General features: G+C 50.9%; 1 protein-coding gene across 1 annotated transcript in view; it reads left to right on the top strand.

Moving 5' to 3' along the window:
- SCTR (secretin receptor) overlaps positions 1-21,702 on the top strand; it is a 59,043-nt gene that overhangs the window by 14,730 nt on the left and 22,611 nt on the right. The window contains exons 2-5 of the mRNA XM_056117563.1: positions 6,807-6,920; positions 9,917-10,023; positions 18,261-18,358; positions 19,701-19,830. Coding sequence (XP_055973538.1) covers positions 6,807-6,920; positions 9,917-10,023; positions 18,261-18,358; positions 19,701-19,830 — 449 coding nt within the window. The remainder of the gene's footprint in view (positions 1-6,806; positions 6,921-9,916; positions 10,024-18,260; positions 18,359-19,700; positions 19,831-21,702) is intronic.

Raw genomic sequence — 21,702 nt, 5'->3', positions numbered from 1 at the left:
CCAAGCCATGGAGCAAACCTCCTGGTACTTATCTCTACTATTCTTATGTGTTAGTCACCTATTCTGTTACTTTATATTCCACAGATGAGTGCAATCTTTCTATGTCTGTCCCTCTTTCTGACTCATTTCACTTAACATGATACTTTCCATGTTGATCCACTTATATGCAAATTTCATCACTTCATCTTTTCTAACAGCTGCATGGTATTCCATTGTGTCCCTGCTCCTTTTCTGATGTCCTCCAAGCGTGGTGGCAGCAGAAGGACCCTTTATGCCCCAGAAGCCTTTGGGTACCAATCAGGAAGATTATAAATCATCCTACCCCTCCTCAAAGCCCACACGCCAATTATGGAGGAGGAAGAACAGAGAGACAAGAGAAGAAAAAAGAATCCGGGAGCCAGAGAGAGAGTTGCAAGGGCTGGTGCAAGGCTTTGCATGCAGGAGACCTGAGTTCAATATCCAGCCCCCCTCGGGTCCCCCCATCACCACCCAAGGGCCACCCAAGTGACCTCTGAACACCAACCAGGTGTGACCCAAAACAACAACAAAGAACCAAAATTAACAGCACAAAATATCCTACTGTTCCCAGCAATCAGGTTATTCTCACAAAACACCAGAGGCTCTTCCGGCAGCATTGTATATATAGATGATGAAGAAGCAGGCTCGGGAAGCCTCGGCGATGCCTGCAGGTCCCAGGCAGATGGGGGTCCCCAGCTCGCTCATGTGCCCACACACCACCGGCCTCCACACAGTCTTCTCAGCTCTTCTCTCAGGCCCGGTGCTCAAGGTGGCAGCACTACTCCCCCGGAGGGTAGTTGTGTGTGGTTCATTGTCATCTTTCTGTTCCCCACAGAAACTCCCCTAGCCTTCCATCCCCTCTGCTCTGTCCAGACTGGCTGTGGTTGCAGTGACCCTCCCAGGCTGCAGTAGAGTGGGCTTCCCTGCTTGCAGCCCATGGTTCCTATTTGAGTCAGAGTTGACCTGAGCCCTGGGTTTTGTCCTTTCACTGCCAGAGTCCTGCAGTTGGGGCCAGGAGCCAGCATCCCCAGCTGTTCACAGGTGCATCTCGGACAGTGTCTGTCCTGGCCAGCCAGTGCAGTGATGCGGGACACACAGCTGTCTGGCTGGCTCCCTGGCACTCCACATGGTCCCCTGAGCACCGCTAGGAGTAAGCCCTGAGCACAAAGCCAAGGATTAAGCCTTGAGCACTGCCAGCTGTGGCCAGAACGCAAATGAACCAGACAAACATACCAGATCCCACCATGCACGGATCTTAATTGAACATGACCCAGCAGTGGTTCATGAGTGCGTGGTTGGAATAGCTGTGTGGGTAGATTTGTTTTTTGCCATGAAGTCACCACAAACCTTCCATGTGTGATGAATGTAGCACCCAGGCAGCACTTTTACATGAGGGTTGCCTGGACCAGCTCTCAGAGCATCCCCTGGTGCATTCCCAGCACACGAGAGTCCTGAGCCTGTTCTGGTACCTTCTCCTTCTCCTTCTCCTTCTCATTCTCCTTCTCCTTTTCCTCCTTCTCCTTCTCCTTCTTCTTTGTCTTCCTTCTCCTCCTTCTCCTTCTCCTCCTTCTCCTTCTCCTCCTTCTCCTTCTCCTTCTCCTCCTTCTCCTTCTTCTTCTTACTCTTCCTTCTCCTCCTTCTCCTCCTCCTTCTCCTTCTCCTCCTTCTCCTTCTCCTCCTTCTCCTTTTCCTTCTTCTCCTTCTCCTCCTTCTCCTTCTCCTCCTTCTCCTTCTTCTTCTTACTCTTCCTTCTCCTCCTTCTCCTCCTCCTCCTTCTCCTTCTCCTCCTTCTCCTCCTCATCTTTCTCCTCTTCCTCCTCCTCTTCTTTCTTTCCCCTTCCCTCCCCCTCTCCCTCTCCTTTTGGGCATTATCATTTGCAATACAGATACTGAGAGAGGCCATCATTTTTGGTCCTTTGCCCACTTTCAGCACACATCTCCAATCTGGAACAATCCCTTCCAACTGTTATTGTCATGATGTTCCCTTCTCTGTCCCAAATACCCTCTCCCCCAGCCCTTGAGGCAAACTTCTAACCATGGACCATTCGTCCCGATGTTCTGGTGCTTTCTGTGCAAAGCGGTGAGGTGGTGCCATACTATCATGGTGCTTCTGGTGTGGGCTGTGCCACTGGCCTGCTGCCACAGTGGGTCAGCCTGGCGGGCAGGAGACAGAGAGACTAGGGGTCCCTGCCCTCAGGCCCAGCCTGTGGAAAGCAGGAAGACAAGGGCATCCTGCCCTCAGGTGCAGCTACACTTCTGTCACATCCATACCCTTCATCCCTTGGAGCTGAATTCCCTCATCCCAGCTGTGTGTGGGTCAGGGACCCTCCCAGTCTCTCTGGGCTCCATCCACAGTGTCCCGTGGGCATCCCGCCTGGCTCGATAGCCCCTTTTCCAGCCAGGCTCTCTTTCTAAGTGACAGATATGCAGGGTGAATGCAGTGGGGTGGGGTGGGATAGGGCAGTACAGGGGACCCCATCACCCCTCCCCAGCAGCCACCCCACCCTGCTTTCTGCCAGCACCAGGCGGGCATCTCTGTGAGCCCAGCCTGGCATGACTTGGTTTGGGAAACTTGCCAGACGCCCTAGCACCCTCCCCACTTCCTGGCTGACCCAACATGGTCCATCCGGCCTCACAGTCTGGAGCCGGGGCTCTGGACAGCCCAGTTGCAGAGCCCAGATGCATTGCGCCAAGGTCCAGGAAGAGGCTGTAGCATCTCCCCACCCTTCCTTCCCGGAAGGAGAGCCCCACCAGCCTTCAGCAGTGACGGTGGTTGAGTTGGCAGGAAGACAGCAGGTGCTGTAAGCCCTCGCCTCCTCTGTTCATTTATCTCCTTTTGTGGGGGGCCACACTCCCTGGTGCTTAGGGACTACTCCCCCTGCATGGTGCTTGGAAGGCCAGGCAGTGCCAGAGATGGAATTGGGCCCTTCTGCAGGCAAAGCCTATGTTCAGTGCATCGAACTCCATCCTGGGTCCCAAACTCTCGCTTCTCAAACATAAGCAGTCACACGCCTGAATGCGGGAGAGAGAGTGGGGTTCACAACAAATCGGACACCAGTAGAAGGTCTTGAACACCCCATCATCACAAATTCCCTCACAATTTCATGTGAGCTGTGTAGTGAACCCGAGTGTTTCTGGCAGTGCTAGACCATGTTGCGTTTCTTGAGTCCCAAAAGGGGTCATCAAGAGGAAAAGGTTGTTATTTTTTTGTGAGGGGTGCTTCCAAGCAGAGCTTAGAAGGTCTGGTGATTCTCAACCAACCGGGCCTTGGGTTCAGTGCAAGGGACGAGGACATGATGCTGTTCGGGTCCCAGGGTGCTGGCAATAACCCGAACACCCAGGGTTATTGCCCATAGGCCTCCAGGCTGTGCCCAGTGAGGGCCAAGGAACCATACAAGGCCAGGAATCGAACCCAGGTTGGGCATATGTCCAACACGTACCTTCCTTGAAGGGGAAACCGTGTACAAAGTGGTGCTCCAAAGGAGGTGCCAGGACCCCAAGTTCTGCAGAGGAGAAACGAGCCGGACCATCCTCCAGACTCAGGGGAGAGGGGGCACAGCCGTGTCACGAAGCCGCTCCTTATGCCTTGTCCCATCCCCCAGGGCCCTGGGGCTCCATCAGACCCTGCTTGGTTCCCACGAGCTATGGCCACGGCAGGAATCTGGCCCACCTGCCAGCCCAGCATGGGTGGTACCCCTGCCTGGGGAGATCCAGAGAGGTTCTCTTGAGGGATTTCACACCCCTCCTCTCTGGGGTTCAAGCGGGTAGAGAATCAGGAACCTCCAAGAGATTCTTGCTTCCTACCTCCACCCCCTCCTGGGATGCAGAGTCTCAGATCAGTGTTTCCTCTCCTGCGGAAGTGAGGTGGAGGGGACACAGCCCTGTCCCCTAGCCCAGGACCACAGCCTGCCCTGCCTCTCCCGGGCGTGGCTCAAGGTCAGAGCCCCATTCTGGTGGACTCCTGGTGGGGACCCTCCCTCCAGTGCCCTGAACTTCCAGGGCGGCCTCCTGCCTGGCAAACAGGCCCCACCTGCCTTCAGCCCCCCACTCTCCTGCTCTGCTCCCCACCGAGCCCTGATTCCTCCACCTCCGCCTCTAGCCCAGCACGACTTCACCTCCTGTGCCCCCTCTCACTCCCCTGGACTGTCTGCTCCTGGCTAAGAGGGTTCCCCTGGAGACAGGACAGTCGGGCAGATCCACAGGGGCTCCTAAACTGCTGACCTGATGGTCCCCTCCATATCCTGTCTGTGTGATAGTAAGCCGCGTCTCTCTCTGTCTCTCTGTCTCTGTCTCTGTCTCTGTCTCTGTCTCTCTCTCTCTCTCTCTCTCTCTCTCACACACACACACACACACACACACACACACACGTTTCCTTTGTAAGGTGAAGCAAAGCCAGAGCCTCGGGCACTGTCGTGGATGGAGTGAGTCAGGGGTGAAGCACAAAGTGATCCCTCTTGGTGCCCAGCTAGAGCTAAAAGGCCAGGCCCAGAACATGGACCAGAGAAGTCCCAGCACTGCACTGCACTCTCCTCTCGTTGTTCATCGATTTGCTCGAGCATGCCCAGTAACATTGTGAGACTTGCTGTTACTGTGTTTGGCATATCCAATACGTCATGGGTAGCTTGCCAGGCTTTGCTGTGAGGGCGAGATATTCTCGGTAGCTTGCCCGGCTCTCTGAGGGGGGCAAGAGGAATCAAACTCAGGTCAGCCGGGTTGGCCTCATGCAAGGCAAATGCCCTACCCGCTGTACTATCGCTCCAGCTCCAGTATTTTGTGTAGAATAGCATTGCTCTCTCGGAGAGCCTGGCAAGCTACCGAGAGTATCTCACCCACATGGCAAAGCCTGGCAAGCTCCCCGTGGCGTATTCGATATGCCAAACACAGTAACAACAAGTCTCACAATGGAGACGTTACTGGGCCCACTAGAGCAAATCGATGAACAATGGGAGGACAGTGACAGTGACAGTGAACATTGCCACAGGGAGCTTAGGTTTATCGGGTTACACCCATCACAGTGCTCCCGCGTCACTCCCATTCCTCTGTTTACCTGTAAACTCTTCTCTGTGCTCTCCTCCCCAGCCAGTTAATCACCTTTTCTCCCTAATCAGATTCTGTTAGCTTGTAAGATCAGATCCTTCTAAGGACACTGAACTTGTATTGTAAGTTATGTCCTTTGCATAGTTTACCTTAAAGCAATGTCCTTTCTGTATGGATACAGGAAGACAGTTAATATTATGCTTTGTAACTTGGGAGTTGATTGACTCCCAAATAATATGCACTCCTGGGCATCTGCATTCTTGAGTCAGTTGCCCTTAGTTCCTAGCACCCCTAAAGCAGGGTCCCGACGAGGGACTGAATGGACCCAGGGCAAGCTGTGAGCTACCCTGGCATCGAAATGGGCCAGGCCAAAGCGCCACGATACTCAACTATAAGTTGATGGCATGATCATGGACAAATGCTGTCATGATCCAAAAGTAAGTAACGATAAGACTAGGACCCTGCTGGGGCTAGGAAGACGAACCTGGCTTGAGGACTGTAATAGATATAGATATAGATATAGATATAGATATAGATATAGATGATATAGATATAGATATAGATATGATATAATTTTGCAATTATTTATTTTGGTTTTGAGGACCACACCCAGCAATGTTGAGAGCTGTTCCTGGCACTGAACTTGAGGCTGTTTTCAGTGGTGCTCAGGAGACCAAACAGTGCCAGGGTCCAAAAGGGGCCTCCTGCATACTAAGAATGCTCTCCCGTCCTTTGAGATATTCCACCAGCCTGAAAAATTTCCATTTAAAGAACAGTTTGGTTAAAGGGGGTTAGAGAGATAGTACAGTGGGTGAGGCACTTGCTTTGCACATGATCAATCTGGGATTGATCCCCAGCATCTCCTATGGTCCCCTGAAGCACTTAGGAGTGACTCCTGAGGGCAGAGCCAGGCATGACCCCAGAGCATAGCCAGACATGGCCCAAAAATCAAAAAACAAACAAACACAAAATTTGGTAGGAGTCAAAGAGATAGTATAGCACTTGGTCAACCTTGGTTTAATCCCTGGCATCCCATATGGCCCCCCAAGACCTGTAATGAATAATCCCTGTGCACAGAGTAAGGAGCAAACTTTGAAGACCCCCCAATGTGGGCCAAAAACAAACAAAACTTTTATGGGCCCTAGGGCTATGGCTCAGGGATAGGGCTCCCTGCCTCACATGTGTGAAGCTCTGAGTTCATCCCCAACACAGTGGAAAGAAAACTAAAAAAGAAAATTTGCAGGATTTATTTCCACATAAAAATGGACCTTGGGAGACAGGCCGTCTCTCAGCTCCAAACAGGGAGAAATTTATGTCTTAATTTTTGTTTGTTTTTAGTTTTTTGGGCCACATCCGGCTGTGCTCAGGGCTTCTTCCTGGCTCTGCACGCAGGGCCCTGGCAGGGCTCGGGGGACTTTATGTGGTGTCAGGGATTGGACCCAGGTCAGCTACATACAAGGCCAGCACCCTCCCCACAGTTCTTTCTCTCCGGCCCAATTTATGTCTTAATCTTTAGGATGATGGATCATTTCCCAGGCATCATTCTGGGACTTGATGTTTCTCAGTTGTCTTCAACTTGACCACAGCCTGCCAGGGGCACTGCCTGGGGTGGCCTGTTCTTGGGTCCAGTAGCACCTTTCGGGGTACTCTGGCAGGAAGGGTGTCAGGGCTGGTATTTGTGGGGGGAACAAGGGCAGGGTTGTGGGTCACATGCCACACTGGTCTAATGATGTTGTTACTCCTCCTTCCAGGCTGCAAGGGGCTGTGGGACAAGATGAGCTGCTGGCCGTCAGCTGTGGCAGGACAGACGGTGGAAGTGGAGTGTCCGCGGTTCCTCCGGCTGCTCACAGACAGAAGCAGAAACGGTAAATCCCCCCTCCCCACCTGCCCAATTTGCGTCCTGGCCCAGAGGCTGTGGGTGCTCCCTGCATGGGGCCTGGGCTGGAAGCATGAGACCAGGGACAATTCTTTGGGGCCAGGTGGAGCACGGACGATGGAGGCGAGGAGGTCCTTGTAGAGGATTAGAAGGTCTGGCCTTGGGGATTGGGTCAGGCTCTGTTCTCGGTTCCCAGTGAGGATAAGTGGCAGTGAATTAGGGAAGTGATCGTAAACATGGGCTTGTTTCTTTGTTCCACACCCCTCCTTCCTCTCATGTTCTTGTCCCCTTAGCAACCAGGTCTCCTACTCCAGCCCCTGAGCCTGGGTACCACTCTGGCACCTCCTGCCTTTGAGAACCTGACTCCCTCTGTCTGCTCAGCCAGGCCCTGCAGATCCATTGCTCCCTCCCCGGAAGTCCTTGGTCTCCTGGGGGTAGGAGTGGGGTCTCCTGCCCTAGGAAAGCTCCAGTTTACAAGGAATCCCTTAATTTCAGACAAGAAAGTGAGGAGGTGGTCTTAGAAGGGGAATTAGCACTGATGTAAGCTCTATTAGATGCCCATGGTTTTATAGACACGGATACACATGGCCATCACAAAATCCCTGCAAACCACAAAACGAGGCTGGAGCCATAGTACAGAGGGTAGGGCTGTACCTTGCATGTGGCCCACCCGCGCTCAATGCCCAGCATCCCATCTGGTCCCCTGAGCCCTGCCAAGAGTGATCCCTGAGCTCAGAACCAGGCGTCACCCTGAATAGCACCAGGTGTGGTCCAGAAGCAAAATCACCAAAACAGGCTCCCCGACGGGGTTCTATAAACTCACATCAACAGTGGCCTGGGGGTGAGCCACCTGCCACCGATCACCACCCGTGGGGAAGGGCTCAGGCCTCCATCCCAGAATCCTCTGGCTTCAGAACCTGTGCTTGGTCCCCTGGGTAGTAGTCTAGGTCCATCTGTGGCCGCGTGTGGGGGTCCCTTTGGATGCAGGCAAAGGAGTTTTCTGATTATCCTTTGGCTCCTACCCTAAGCAGGCTACAGTCTGGTCCAACTGCCCCTCTTCTTCATGTATAAGCAGCTGGAAATGCTTCCTGGGGATCCTTTCACAAGAATGAACCAAAACCCAGACTATTTATCCCCGATCTCCCTCCCCACCGCCCCCTTGTAGAGCCAGTGAAGGAAAGGGAGGCCAAGACCCTGAAGTTCTCCTCTCCCAGCCCGCCCGGCAGCCTTCCTTGAGCCAGAACCTCTGCCCTTCTGCAGAGGGACTAGACAGAGCCATGCCCATGACCACGTCCCTCCCCTAACAATTTCTTCAGCCCCTGGGCACACCCCTAACTGAAAGACCAACGCCTCCTCCTGGAGCCCCACCCGCTCTCCTGGGGTTGCCCAAGACCCACTAGGGGTGACCCTGGGGCCCTGTTTCCTTTCTGCAAGTGATCCGGGCGCTGCTTCTCCCGCTGTCATTTCCTCTTGTCGCCACACGATGTCGCTGTGGAGCCGAAGGGCTGGCGCGCCTGCACTTGGGCACGGAGCTCCTCCTGCAGCGGGTCTGGGACACTGGCGCCCCCGGTGGCGAGCAGGCGCATCTCCACCGCGCCCCCCAGGCCGGGTGGGGGAGGTGGGGCCCCTTCTCATCCCCAGAGCCAGGCCCTGAACAACCTGCCCGGGAGGGAACATGGGTCAGGGCCCGTGCAGTGAGTCCTGATCTCACCAGGCGTGGTCCAGAAGCAAATCCCCGCTGCTGTCTGAGGACCGGTGAGAGCTTTAGGGTGACTCTCCCCAAACTGCTACTGCATTTCTGAAGCATCCCGCTCTCTGAGAATGCTGAGTGACCTTGAGCCCGAGTCCTGGCAGGCTCCATCTGCCCTCCTGGGGCCTGGGAGCCTGGGAGGTACCATCCCCGGGTGCAGTGGGCAGCAGTGACGCGGAGGTCCCTGGCAGGGTGGGCTGGCCAGGAGCGGACACTGGAGGGGTCTGGTTGCAAGGAGGTCCAGGAACTACGACACCTGTCAGTTATCTCCCTTTATCCCTGGCTACCCTGCAGTGAAGCGTGGGGGGTGGGATGTGGGTGAGTCCGTGAGGCCAGAGGGGCCCCGTGAAGGAGGCAATCAGTGCTGGGAGGCTGAGGGTTGGGTATTTGTGCCCGGCCCAGGGGGTCTTTCTGTTCCTGCCTCACATGTGCACACACAGACACAAATACACAGAGACATATATATACACACATATACACACATATATAAACACACACATATACAGATGTCCTCACAAATGCTCAGAAAACACATACACAGATGCACCCAACACACCCTCCAACCACACAAATACACGCACATACACATACATACACACACATGCACAGACACACAAATATAGCCAAGTACACACAGACATGCACATATGTACACATATATGGGAGCGATAGCACAGCGGTAGGGCGTTTGCCTTACAAGCGGCCAACATGGCCAACCCGAGTTCGATTCCTCCGCCCCTCTCAGAGAGCCCGGCAAGCTCCCGAGAGTATCTCGCCGCACGGCAGAGCCTGGCAAGCTCCCCGTGATGTATTCGATATGCCAAACACAGTAACAACAAGTCTCATATGATGGAGACGTTACTGGGCCCGCTCGAGCAAATCAATGAACATCGGGAGGACCGTGATCGTGATACTCACAAGAACACATACACAAAAGCGCCTAAACACATACCCCCAGACACACAAATAGACACACAGACACATGCAAACACATACGGACGTGCACGAGCATCCCATGATTGGTGTTTCTAGGCTCCTCTGTCCTCTCCACAGCCTCTCCCACCACTTTCCTTGGTTCTTTCTGTCTTCTAGAATCAGCGAGGCCAGTTGGACACTGTGTGTGGTTCGGAAAAAGGTGGGGGCAGACAGACAGGAAGTTCTAGGCTGCCCCTAAGGCATGGCTGAGGGTACCCGAGAGACCCACCACTCACCTCCAGGATGTTGGGTACCTACAGGTTCCATCTTCCGAAACTGCACTCCAGACGGCTGGTCAGAAACTTTCCCCAGGCCTGACCTGGCCTGTGGGATCAGCGTGAACAGCTCGTCCAGCAATGAGAAGCGGGTAAGCCTCGCTCCGCGTGTGGACCACAAGGCCCAGCCTGCAGAGGGTGACCGGTACCACTCTGCTGCACAGCCCGGGCATCCAAGGAGGCTTGCTCACTTCTCCATAGAAAGGAGATTGTGAGGTGGGGACGGGGAGCGGGTGATGCCTTCCAGGACTTGACAGCCAGCTGTGGAAAACACAAGCTGTTCTGCTCTGGTCTTAGGAGGGTGCTTTCAGTAAGGAATCCCAGCAAGACCCGGCCCCATGGGTACCCTTGGCCTTGAAGGGTGTGGCGGTGGGCTCCAGCCTGCAGACCCCTCTCTATCACTGACTTCCATGAAGGCAGGAGACTGGTGTGTGAAATCGCGTTTGTACAATCCATCCAGTGAAGAGGGAAGCTTTTCGGGATGCGGAGTCAGGAGAAGGATCAAAGGATGCTTTAGGAGCGTGGTGACGTCAGCTGTGGCTCTGTTGTGGAGCTCTGTGGAGGTGTTTGTTTTCCTCCTTTGCATCGCCAAAAATAAAGAGGACAGACAAATGGATAAAGAAACTATGGTACATCTACACAATGGAGTATTACACAGCTGTTAGGACAAACGAGGTCATGAAATTTGCCTATAAATAGATGGACTTGGAGAGTAGCATGCTGAGTGAAATGAGTCAGAAGGAGAGAAACAGATATAGAATGACTGCATTTATTTGTGGGATATATGGAAAAAAAACTGTATTAAGGGGCTGGAGCAATAGCACAGCGGGTAGGGCATTTGCCTTGCATGCGGCCGACCCAGGTTTGATTCCCAGCATCCCATATAGTCCCCTGAGCATCACCAGGAGTGATTCCTGAGTGCATGAACCAGGAGTAACTCTTGTGCATCGCTGGGTGTGACCCAAAAAAAGCAAAAAAAAAAAAAACTGCATGAAACTAATATCCAAGACCAAGGGAAACTAATATCCAAGGGAAAACAGGGGCCAGGAGGACTGATCAGTGCTTGGGAATTACCACAAGGGCATGGGGGATGGAGGGTAGTTGAGATAGAGGAGAGTCCGCTATAACAATACTAGTTGGAAATGATCGCTCTGGACAAGAACTGAGTGATGAAAGCAGTAAAGGGAGATGTGATCATTGTTCAGCATCTGTATTGCAAACCATAACATGAGAGAGAGAGAGAGAGAGAGAGAGAGAGAGAGAGAGAGGGAAGGGGGTGGGGAGGTGCCTGCCATAGAAGCAGGCTGGGGTAGGGGGTGGCTTGAAGGAGTGGAGAGAAACTGGGGACACTGGTGCTGGGAAATTACACTGATGGAGGGATGGATGTTGGAACACTGTGTGACTGAAACACATCTATGTCATGGTGATTCAATTTTTTTAAAAAAGAGGACACTGTAGGCTACAAGCAACAAGTATTTTCATCTGGCTTCATAAGCATGGCACACGTAATGGGGTTGTGGTGCAGAGACTATGTGTGAGGTGCACAGACAAGACACCTCCATAGACCAGATGGCAGCATTGGCCTTTGCGACGGCAGTTGTGGCCAGAAGGAGGGGTGAGCTCTCCTCCTAACACTCCCTCCTAGAATCCCACGGACATCGCTGTCCAGTGCCCCAGTAGCACTGTCCTCCCATTGTTCATTGATTTGCTTGAGCAGGCCCAGTAACATCTCCATTGTGAGACTTGTTGTTACTGTGTTTGGCATGTTGAATACGTCACGGTAGCTTGCCAGGCTTTGCCGTGCAGGCGAGATGTTCTGGGTAGCTTGCCAGGCTCTCCAAGAGGGGCGAAGGAATCGAACTCTCTCGGCCGGGTCGGCCGCGCGCAATGCAAACGCCCTACCTCTATGCTATTGCTCCAGACCCCCCAGTAAACCTGCTTTTTTGTTTATTTTTGTTTGGGGGGGCCCACATATGGTAGTGCTTAGGGCTTATACCTGGTCGGACTCGGGGGCCACGTGTGGTTCCGAGATCAAGCCTGATCATCTGTACGTGAGGCAAGTGCTCTGCCCTATATACTATCTCTCTGGCCCTTAGCAAACCTGGTTTCATCTCTCATTGGCCAAAGTGGCTGCCACCTGTCCCCACCCCTCTCCCACATGACTCCCTCGGGCCAGCAGTTCTCAAACTTTTTGACCTAAGGACCCTTTACACTGTAGAATTGTTCTGGGTCCTATAGAATTATTTTTTTTTCCTGAGTCTGGTGTGGCAGAGGTCCATGTGGCAACTGTTGGCTTAGCCTAATCGGCCAGGAATGAATGGACCCTGGACAGCAGACCGAAATCCCCACGCAAGGAGCTCAGATTCCCCAAAGAGGAAAGCAAAATTCTACACTTACTTCAGAAACTTAATGGCCAGAAAAAAATCATGGGTAGGAAACCTGCCCTGAATTCAACTCACGTTAAACAAAAACAAACAAGAAACGTTTGTTGTTTTTAATTTTAAGGATGGAAGAGTATCAGGGCCGGAGAGACAGTACAGTGAGTAAGGCACTTGCCTTGCACACAGCCAGCCCGGCTTCAATTCCAGGCATACCATATGGTCCTCCCAGCACCATCACCAGGGAGCCAAGGACAACCCATAAGCAAAAAAAAGAAGAAAAAAAAGATGGAAAGAGTCTCCAGATCATAGGTCCACAGACTACACACTTTGTCTTAAATTTTAAGATTTAAGGGCTAGGGCAATAGTACAGCAGGTAGGGCTCTTACCTGTCACTTGGCCAACTGGGGTTCAGTCCCCAGCATCCCATATGGTCCCCGAATACTGCCAGGAGTAGTCAGGAGTAATTTCTAAGTGCTGAGCCAGGAGTACCATCGGCTGTGGTCCATTGCTTCCTCCTCTTCCTTCTTCCTACTTCTCTCTCCTCCTCCCCTTTCCTCGTCCTCCTCCTTCTTCTGTCTTCTTTCTTCAGCTTCCTTCCTTAGCACACCCCTCTCCATTATTGACGAAAGCCAACAGTGGAGTCTGACCGACAGAAAAAAAAACAGGCAAAATTGCCACTTTACCACAAAGTAGAGTTTCGAACAGTTACCTAGAACAAAGCTTGACCACTTGTGGCCAACCTGATCACTTCCTTCGTTAGCAATTATCTCTTTCTTGAATCACAGCCATAGCTAGCGCCAGTGCTGGGTGCTACAAGTTATAGAAGAGACTGTGTGTGGCCCCCAGAGTCTAAAATATTTACTCTGTCCCTTTATGGGAAAAATCCGCTGACCTCTGATCTAGACGGAGAAGGTGGTGTCATCAGGAGACACAACAGAACAAGGTAGCTGAATCCAGGTAAGACAGCAATGAAGTTTCTGGAAGCCATTTCCTCTGGGACATGGGGCTCTGTTGTGGCTGGGTGGTTGGGGGGCTGGAGCATTAAGACTTCAAGCCTCTTGGCAAGAGGACTCAGTTACAGACCTAAAGACACAGGAATGGGTGCAGGCAAGACCCTGGCATACTGGCCAGGGTCCTGAGGGTTCCTGCAGCTGAGTGATAGGACAGCAAAGTGATACATGCCAGGCTGGCCCTCTGCCATCTCCCTTGCTGCCAAAGCCCCTCTACACCTGCCCCTACATGGAGGGTTGCAAGATGGGGGTTCCCAGGGGAGATGCACACCCCCAGCTCTGGACTCCACCACCTGTAGCAAGATCCTAGTTGGTGTGTGGGTCTTCCGGTTTAGATACATCCCTCAGCTTTGGGGTGTGTCCAAACCCCAGAATACTGATTGCACTCAGGTAGCTGATTGCTCTTTTATTATTATTATTATTATTATTAGGGCTGGACCGATAGCACAGCGGGTAGGGTGGTTGCCTTGCATGCGGCCGACCCGTACAAGGGTTCGATTCCTCCATCCCTCTCGGAGAGCCCAGCACGCTTCTGAGAGTATCCCGCCCGCACAGCAGAGCCTGGCAAGCTCCCCGTGGCGTATTCGATATGCCAAAAACAGTAACAACAAGTCTCACAATAGAGACGTTACTGGTGTCCGCTCAAGCAAATTGATGGACAATGGGGCTACAGTGCTTACAGCGCAGTGCTATCATCATCATCATTATTATTACTATTTTATAATTAAGACTCCAATTTGATTCTGAAGTTGTTTTTCATTTTATTTATTTATTTTTGGTTTTTGGTTCACACCCGGTGATGCACAGGGGTTACTCCTGGCTCTGCACTCAGGAATCACTCCTGGCGATGCTCAGGGGACCATATGGGATAATGGTAATCGAACCCGGGTCGGCCGCCTGCAAGGCAAATGCCCTGTCTGCTGTGCTTTGCTCCAGCCCCTCATTTTTTTAATTTATTTTTTTATTGAATCACCATGAGATATTCACACAAAGCTTTCATAATCGGTTTTAGTCACACAATGTTCTAACACCCATCCTCCCCCCAGTGTACTTTTCCCACTACCAATGTCCTCCATATTCCTCCTGCCCCCACCCGATGCAAGGAAAAATGGACTCTTCCTCATTGTTGGTGGAAATGCTTACTAGTCTAGCCCTTTTTGGAAAAACAATATGAGCATTCCTCAAAAAACCTAGAAATGGAACTTCCATATGACCCAGCAATACCACTTCTGGGAATATACCCCCAGGCTGCAAAAACACGCAGCAGAAATGACATCTGCACTTGTGTGTTCATTGCAGCACTGTTCACAATAGCCAGAACCCGGAAGCTGATTGCTCTTTTGACATTCCCCCTTTTCTTCCTCGAGAGGCAGCCTGGCTTCTGGGTTTTTCCTCATAACCGTTGGAAGCAGCTCAGCCACCTGGCACTCACCCTGGCACCAGGGTGCAGGTGACCTCCTGGCTCCAGTACATTTTGGGTCAGTGAATCAAATCCACTTTTCCCCCTCTGGCTCATACATTCGGTCCCATCCTTCTCTGTCTCAATACTTCCAATACTTTTTTCTTTTTGGCCTTTTGGACCACACCCAGCAGTGCTCAAAGCTCACTCCTGGCTCAGGAATCAGTCCTGGCAGATTAAAGGGGCCATATGAGATTCTGGGGATCAAACTTGTGTTTTCTGTGTGCAAGGCAAGCACCCTGCCTGCTGTACTATCAATCCAGCTCCATCTAAATGCAGTTTCTGCATTTAGAAATGCAGAAAATTTGGGGGGGGGGGGGGATTCATGTTTATGAGGAGCCTCCCCATCGTGCTGGGAGTCATCAGGGCTACCCTTAGCAGTGCGAGGGAGACCATGAGATGCCAGGGATCACACTTGGGGCCCTACGCATGCTACCAGGTACTCTGGTGGTTTGGATCCTTCCCCAGCCTAATGCCGATGCTTTTCTTCTTGAAACTTGCTTGTTTGCTTGTAGCCCTCTGCTTATAGAGGAACCCGCTGTTTTCTTTTTTTTTTAAATTTTATTGAATCACCATGATATAGTTACAAGTTGGGTTACAGTCACACAATGATCAAAACCCATCCCTCCACCAGTGCACATTCCCCACCACCAATATCCCTGGTATAACCCCCTTTCCCACCTTCCTCTGCCTCCAAGCAGACAATATTCTCTCTCTCTCTCTCTCTCTCTCTCTCTCTCTCTCTCTCTCTCTCTCTCTCTCTCTCTCTCTCCCTCTCTCTCTCTCTCCCCATTATGGTTTGCAATACAGACCCTGATGTTTGGTCCCTTATCATGTTTGGTCCCTTATCTACTTTCAGCACGCATCTCCCATCCCGACCGGTTCTCAGGCCATCATTTTCTTAGTGATTGCTTCTCTATTCCAGCTACCTTCTCCCCTCCACTCATGAGGCAGGCGTCCGGCTATGGAGCAATCTTCCTGTCCCGTGTATCTGCTATCCTTAGCTGTCAGCCTCATGTTATGTTGTTTTATACTCCACAAATGAGTGCAGTCCTTCTATGTCTGTCCCTCTGACTCATTTCACTTAGTATGATACTCTCCAGGTCTATCCATTTATAAGCAAATTTCATGACTTCATCTCTCCTAACCACTGCATAATATTCCATTGTGTAGATGTACCAAAGTTTCTTTAACCAGTCATCTGTTCTAGGGCATTGAGTTGTTTCCAGAATTTGGCTATTGTGTACAGTGCTGCAATGAACACATAGGTACAGATGTCATTTTTACTGTGCTTTTTTGCATCCTCAAGATATATTCCCAGAAGTAAACCCGCTGTTTTCGTGTGCTCTTCAGATGACACAATCTTGCTCCTCCGGAAATATTCCAGTTTATGAATGTGTCTCTTGAAATCACATGCCCAAACTTGGCCAAAGCACCCCACATTCCAGGGCGGCCTGCTGCTTGGGGCACTGGTTTCCTGTAACTGAGAACAGCCCTGCTTTCTTTGGCAGCTGCCTCCTCCCTGGCTTTTCATGCCACAGTCTCGGCCCACTGACCCTCGTGGGAGGGTGGGTGATGAAGGGGTGAGGAGTGAAGGTGGGGAAAGTGACCCGCATCTTTAAGCTCCAGCCCTTCCTTGTCCTTTGCGGGACATTTATTTGGGTGTTTTTCATCACAGAATTCTCTGACCAACACCTTCATGAGTAAATATGCTTTTGTATTTATGCTTATTTCTTGATATGAATTTCTAAATGAGCTGAAGAATAAGATACTTGCCTTGTACACAGTTGACCCCATATTTGATACCCTGCCCCCACTTATGGTCCCTGGAGCACCCCCTACAATCAGAGTGATCCTTAAGCACAGAGGCAGAGATCAGCCCTAAGGATTGCCAGGTGTTGCCCCTAAAATAGAAAAAAATCATAGAGGTAGAAGGAAAGACCACCACCAACAACAACAAAAAGGTGCATTTTTTAAAGATTCTTGATCCATACTACTTTCCAGAAAGATTGAATCAGTTTCATTTCCATTATAAGTTCCCTACTTTTAAAGATTTGTTCATCTGGTTGATAAAGCTAAGGTATAGCATTATGCTTGTCATTCCCTTGATTACTTTTAAATTTTATTTATTTATTTATTTTTTGGCTTTTGGGTCATGCCTGGCGATGCATAGAGGTTACTCCTGGCTTTGAACTCAGGAATTACTCCTGGCAGTGCGTGGGAAACCATATGGGATGCTGGGGATCGAACCCAGGTTGGTCGTGTGCAAGGCAAACGCCCTGCTGGCTGTACTGTCGCTCTAGCCCCCCCTTCATTATTTTTAAGAATGTTGTACAGTTTATTTCGGGAACCTAAGAACTGTAGGTCTTCGCACTTATATATCTATATCACACAGTAATGTTTTGCTAGTTATTCCAGTTCACTGAGAGTTTTTGGTGCCCTAGATGAGACTGTCTTATGAAATGATCGCTAACCAAATTCCTACCCACTCAGCCCCACAGACAGGAGTGCAATGCCTAGATTAGGGAACATGAAGGTTCAGCTCCCTGTATTCCTGCTCAGAGAAAACATCCAGAGCTTTCCAGTAAGGCTTCTGGGTATCTTACTTGGGAAGGACTTTGACCTGGGGACTGAGCAATAGTATAGTCTTGTAGGGTCCTTGCTTTGCATGTGGCTGAGCTGGGTTCAATCCCCAGTACCCCACTGTTTCCCAAGCCCCACCAGGTGTGACCTCTAAGCACTGAGCCAAGAGTAATCCTTGAGCACAGCTGGGTATGACACAAAAAAAACAAAACAAAAAAAAAAGATGCACTTTGATGAACTGGAGCATGTAAATTGCACAATATGGAGGATTAAAGTTAAGGACAAGTTAGTGCTGAGAAGACCTGTTCAGGGAGGGAGAGACAAAGACCTGTGTAAATTGACAGACTTCTCTACAATCTTTCTGAGTTCTACAAATCTAGTAATAAGTTAAAAATGACAACGGGGGTGCTGGAGCGATATACAGTGGGTCAGTCATTTGCCATGCATGAAGCTGACCCAGGATCAATCCCTGGTATGCTGTATGGTCCCTTGGGCCTGCCAGGAGTGATGCCTGAGCATAGAGCTAGGAGTAATCACTGAGGACATCTAAAAACTAAATAATTACAGTAATAACAATAGGCCTTACTGACAAATTCAATTTACGTGACCTTCGAAGCAGTAAAAAGAACCAGTCAATGGAAATTAGGAGGTAATAGATTTTTGTTACATGTGAGAAAGCAAAGATACAATATTTTGTGCTGCTGTATGTCGAATGACTTCCTGAGAGACAGTGAGCTCCTGGTTCCAGGAGAGACAAGAAAGGGGATGGATGTTTGACTTAGCATCACATGATCCTTAAGAGCTTTTCCAAGTCAAGATGCTAAGCTTGAAGCAGAAAAGAACCGAAAGAGCCCAGGGCAGGTGGGGCTGCTCCATGCCTTTCTCTCTCTCCGCAGCACAAGTACCTGCTGAAGCTGAAGGTCATGTACACTGTGGGCTACAGCTCCTCCCTGGTGATGCTCCTGATTGCTCTCAGCATCCTCTGTGCTTTCCGGTGAGAACACGCTGCCGTCCTTCCATCTCCCCTGCTGCCCAGACTCTGGGCCTCGTCACGCCGCTTGGTACACAGCAAGGAAGGTTTGAGCGTTGCCTCTCGATCTAACGCTTACTTGTGGCAAAACATGGAAGTGCCCACGACCTTGTTTGTTCTTTTAGTCTACGTTTTATGAGCATTACATAGAATCTCTTGTACCTATTGCTTGACATATGTGTTTGTTAACTTTCACACAATGGTATGAGCTATCATTACCCCCATTTTACAGATGTGTTACCCAGTCTCTTGATTGCAAGAAACAGAAATTCAACAAAGGTGAACTGCCCCGTGTAATGGATAAGTTCAGAGGCTCAAGCTTTAGGTGTAGATGGTCCTAAGGGCTCAAGGAAGCAGTTTTCTCCACTGCCTCTCACCCTCCATCTCTCCACTCTGCTTAGCCTCTTCTGAAGTCAGGCTTTTGGCAGGAGTCCAGAGACAGCCACCACTGGGACCGGCTGGGGTACAGTCCCTTGGTGCAGTGGTATCAGAGTAAGGAGAGTTTCCAATTTGTTGCAGTGAAAATCCTGGGGAAAGTTCTCATAGGGCTGGCGGGGGTCCCTTGACAACTCAGCAACTCTCTGCTTCCACGAACCGAGCATGCTGATTGGTCAGATCTGCCAAACATGTGTCATAATCCTTATTTTCGAGCTAGGAAGCCTGCTTCTGGTAGCAGAAGAAGGAAAGCAAGTAACAGACTTCAGTCTTCTATGCCAGAGACACAAACCCAACTTTGGGATGGGGAAGGGTCATCGAGCTAGTATGTGGCTGAGCGTGAGTCGAGTTTCTCCTGCCAGTCTAGAGTCCGTGTTGCTCTCCAACTCGCAATTTGGCTGCCTGCCTCCTGCCCGCTTCTAAGCAATCCCAGGCACTGGAGAAAATGGGAAGTCACGATGGAATAAAACCTTGGTCCCTGTGACCCCAACTTTTCTTTTTTAATTGCAGGGTGAGTTAAAGTAGACTGTGCATCTGGGGGCCTGGGTCTGCTGACAGAGATTCAGAGAGCTGTGTCATCGGCGAAGAGCCATTATTCTAGGGCCAAAGAGACAGTACAGTGGGCAGGGCACTTGCCCTGCATTGCAGCTCACCAGGGTTCAATTCCTGGCACCCCATATGGCCCCCTGAGCCCATCAGGAGTGACCCTGATCACAGACCCAGGAGTGAGCCCTGAGCACCATTGGTTGCACACTCCTCCTCCCCACTCCCCACCCCAAAAAAAGACAGGTTCACCCAAGGCACTGGGAGAGCAATGGGCCTGGCCACGTGCCAGCCCCTCCCTGCTTTGGCCCCTGTTCTCTCCCTTCAGGAGGCTCCATTGCACCCGCAACTACATCCACATGCACCTGTTTGTATCCTTCATCCTGCGTGCCCTGTCCAACTTCATCAAGGACGCCGTGCTGTTCTCCAATGATGACACCCGCTGCGATGTTCACAGGGTAACAGGCCAGCCTTCTTGGGGGCAGGTGGTAGCCCCATTGTCCTTCCTGCAAACCGTTACTAAGGCATGCTTAGTACCCAGGACTAAGGGGGCGCAGCTAGGGCGGAACCATGAGTGAGTATCCTGTGTCCCCACATGTGAATTGGGTCATGTATTAGAACAGTTTGTATAGAAGCTCAGGGAGGAGGGAGTGGGGCAGCTTTCCGAGTCCAGGAGCGGATCAGCTCCCCTAGGAATTAGATGCATTGCAAAGCCCCTCGTTCCCCTACTCCTGCCAAGTCTCCGCTGTAGACAGATGGCCAAATTAAGAGAGGGCTGGGGTTGGTTGTAGACAGAAAAGGGTGAGCATATGTCAGTGTGTCTGCATAAAACAATCATGTTTTGTTAACTGGAACCCACTTCCTCCTGAATGCTCAGATGAATGCTAATTCAGTGCAGAGTTACTCTGTGTATCAGTTGGGAATCTTGTTGGTCATACCTAACCAAGAAACTCTCCAGCAGTGACTTAAACAGATGGGGATGTTTCCCACATAATCCGTTCATGGATGAGCAATCCAAACAGCACATACAGTAGCCCCGTGTTGCCATGAAGGGACAGTCATTGTCCCTCTTTCTGCTCTGGCATTATGGCTACTGCAACCCTAGACTTCATGTCCTGTTCCAGAAAAGAAGGAATAAAGTCGAGATCAAGCTCACCCCCTACCCGCCACACACACAATTTGCCTTAAGATCTGGGAAAGAAACATACATCCCTCTTCAACCTCTCCTCTAGCCCCCAATTGCATCTCACTGGCTAGAATATTATCATGTGACCACGCATGAGCACAAAGGAAGCTGGGAGACTGGAGATTTACTCTCATGGGCTCCAAAGAAAAGGCTAGCAAAGAGAATGGAAAATTGAGATCAATTCAGTCAACTCCCACTTCCCACCATTTCTATCTGTCATTTTTCACAGATTGGTTAAGTTTGTATTAGCAGTGCTATTAAGTTTATGCTGTGTGTGTGTGTGTGTGTGTGTGTGTGTGTGTGCGCGCGCGCATGCGCGCACGCGTGCGTGTATGTGTCCTAATTCAGACTGCGAGTTTCATCAAGGAGGACCACATGTCCTAGAGAGATTTCCAGGATGAAAAAAAAAGAGTGTGCGATGGGAGGCTGAAGACTTAATTCAGGCCCTGACCCCGTCATGACAGGATATAACCTCCAGGGACCCCTACATAAGACAGGCCTGTATGGGGTCCTTATCAGGTGTTCAGAAATCTCCAGCCCAAAAGCGAGTGTGTCTGCAGGAGCCATTTGGAGCCAGGGACCATGTTGCCTCCCAACGCAGTTGGCAGTTTCCTTCTTCAGCTGTCTTGGGAAGCTGAGGTTGGCAAGACTCTGATTAGCCTTCTGCTCAGAATTCACTTCCCCTCTCCAGGTCTATTTCCTCTGGTGAAAACTGAGAGTGTTAGGAAATCTCTGGCATCATTTTTACAATGGGCCGCCACTTCCCGGATTTGGATGCAATTTCTAATTCTTCAGTGGCCCATTCACCATCCTGACAGCCTGCGAGTGTGTGGACTTCTGTGCTCTAGAGAGAGATTCAGGGGGACCTGAGAGAATCTTTGGGGCTAGTTCTGTACTAGTAGGGACTTGCAGGACTCGCTCCAAGATCTGGGCCCTCACCCCTTCCCACCTCCTGTCTCTGTGCCAGGCACAATCCCTCTTACTCTCTCTGTCCTTTGGGGTGTTAAGGTTTGCAATACAGTTAGCAAGCAGCCATCATGTTTGGTCCATAGTCAACTTTCAACATGCATGTATTGCCCTCACCCCATTTACACTCAGTCACTTTTTGTTGTGGGGGTTGGGGGGTTCACCCTTGCGCACCTAG

Source organism: Sorex fumeus, unplaced genomic scaffold (assembly GCF_029834395.1).
Source record: "Sorex fumeus unplaced genomic scaffold, SorFum_2.1 ptg000035l, whole genome shotgun sequence".
NCBI lineage: Eukaryota > Metazoa > Chordata > Mammalia > Eulipotyphla > Soricidae > Sorex > Sorex fumeus.
The sequence above is the reverse complement of the archived record's forward strand: the minus strand, read 5'-3'. Positions and strand labels throughout refer to the sequence as shown.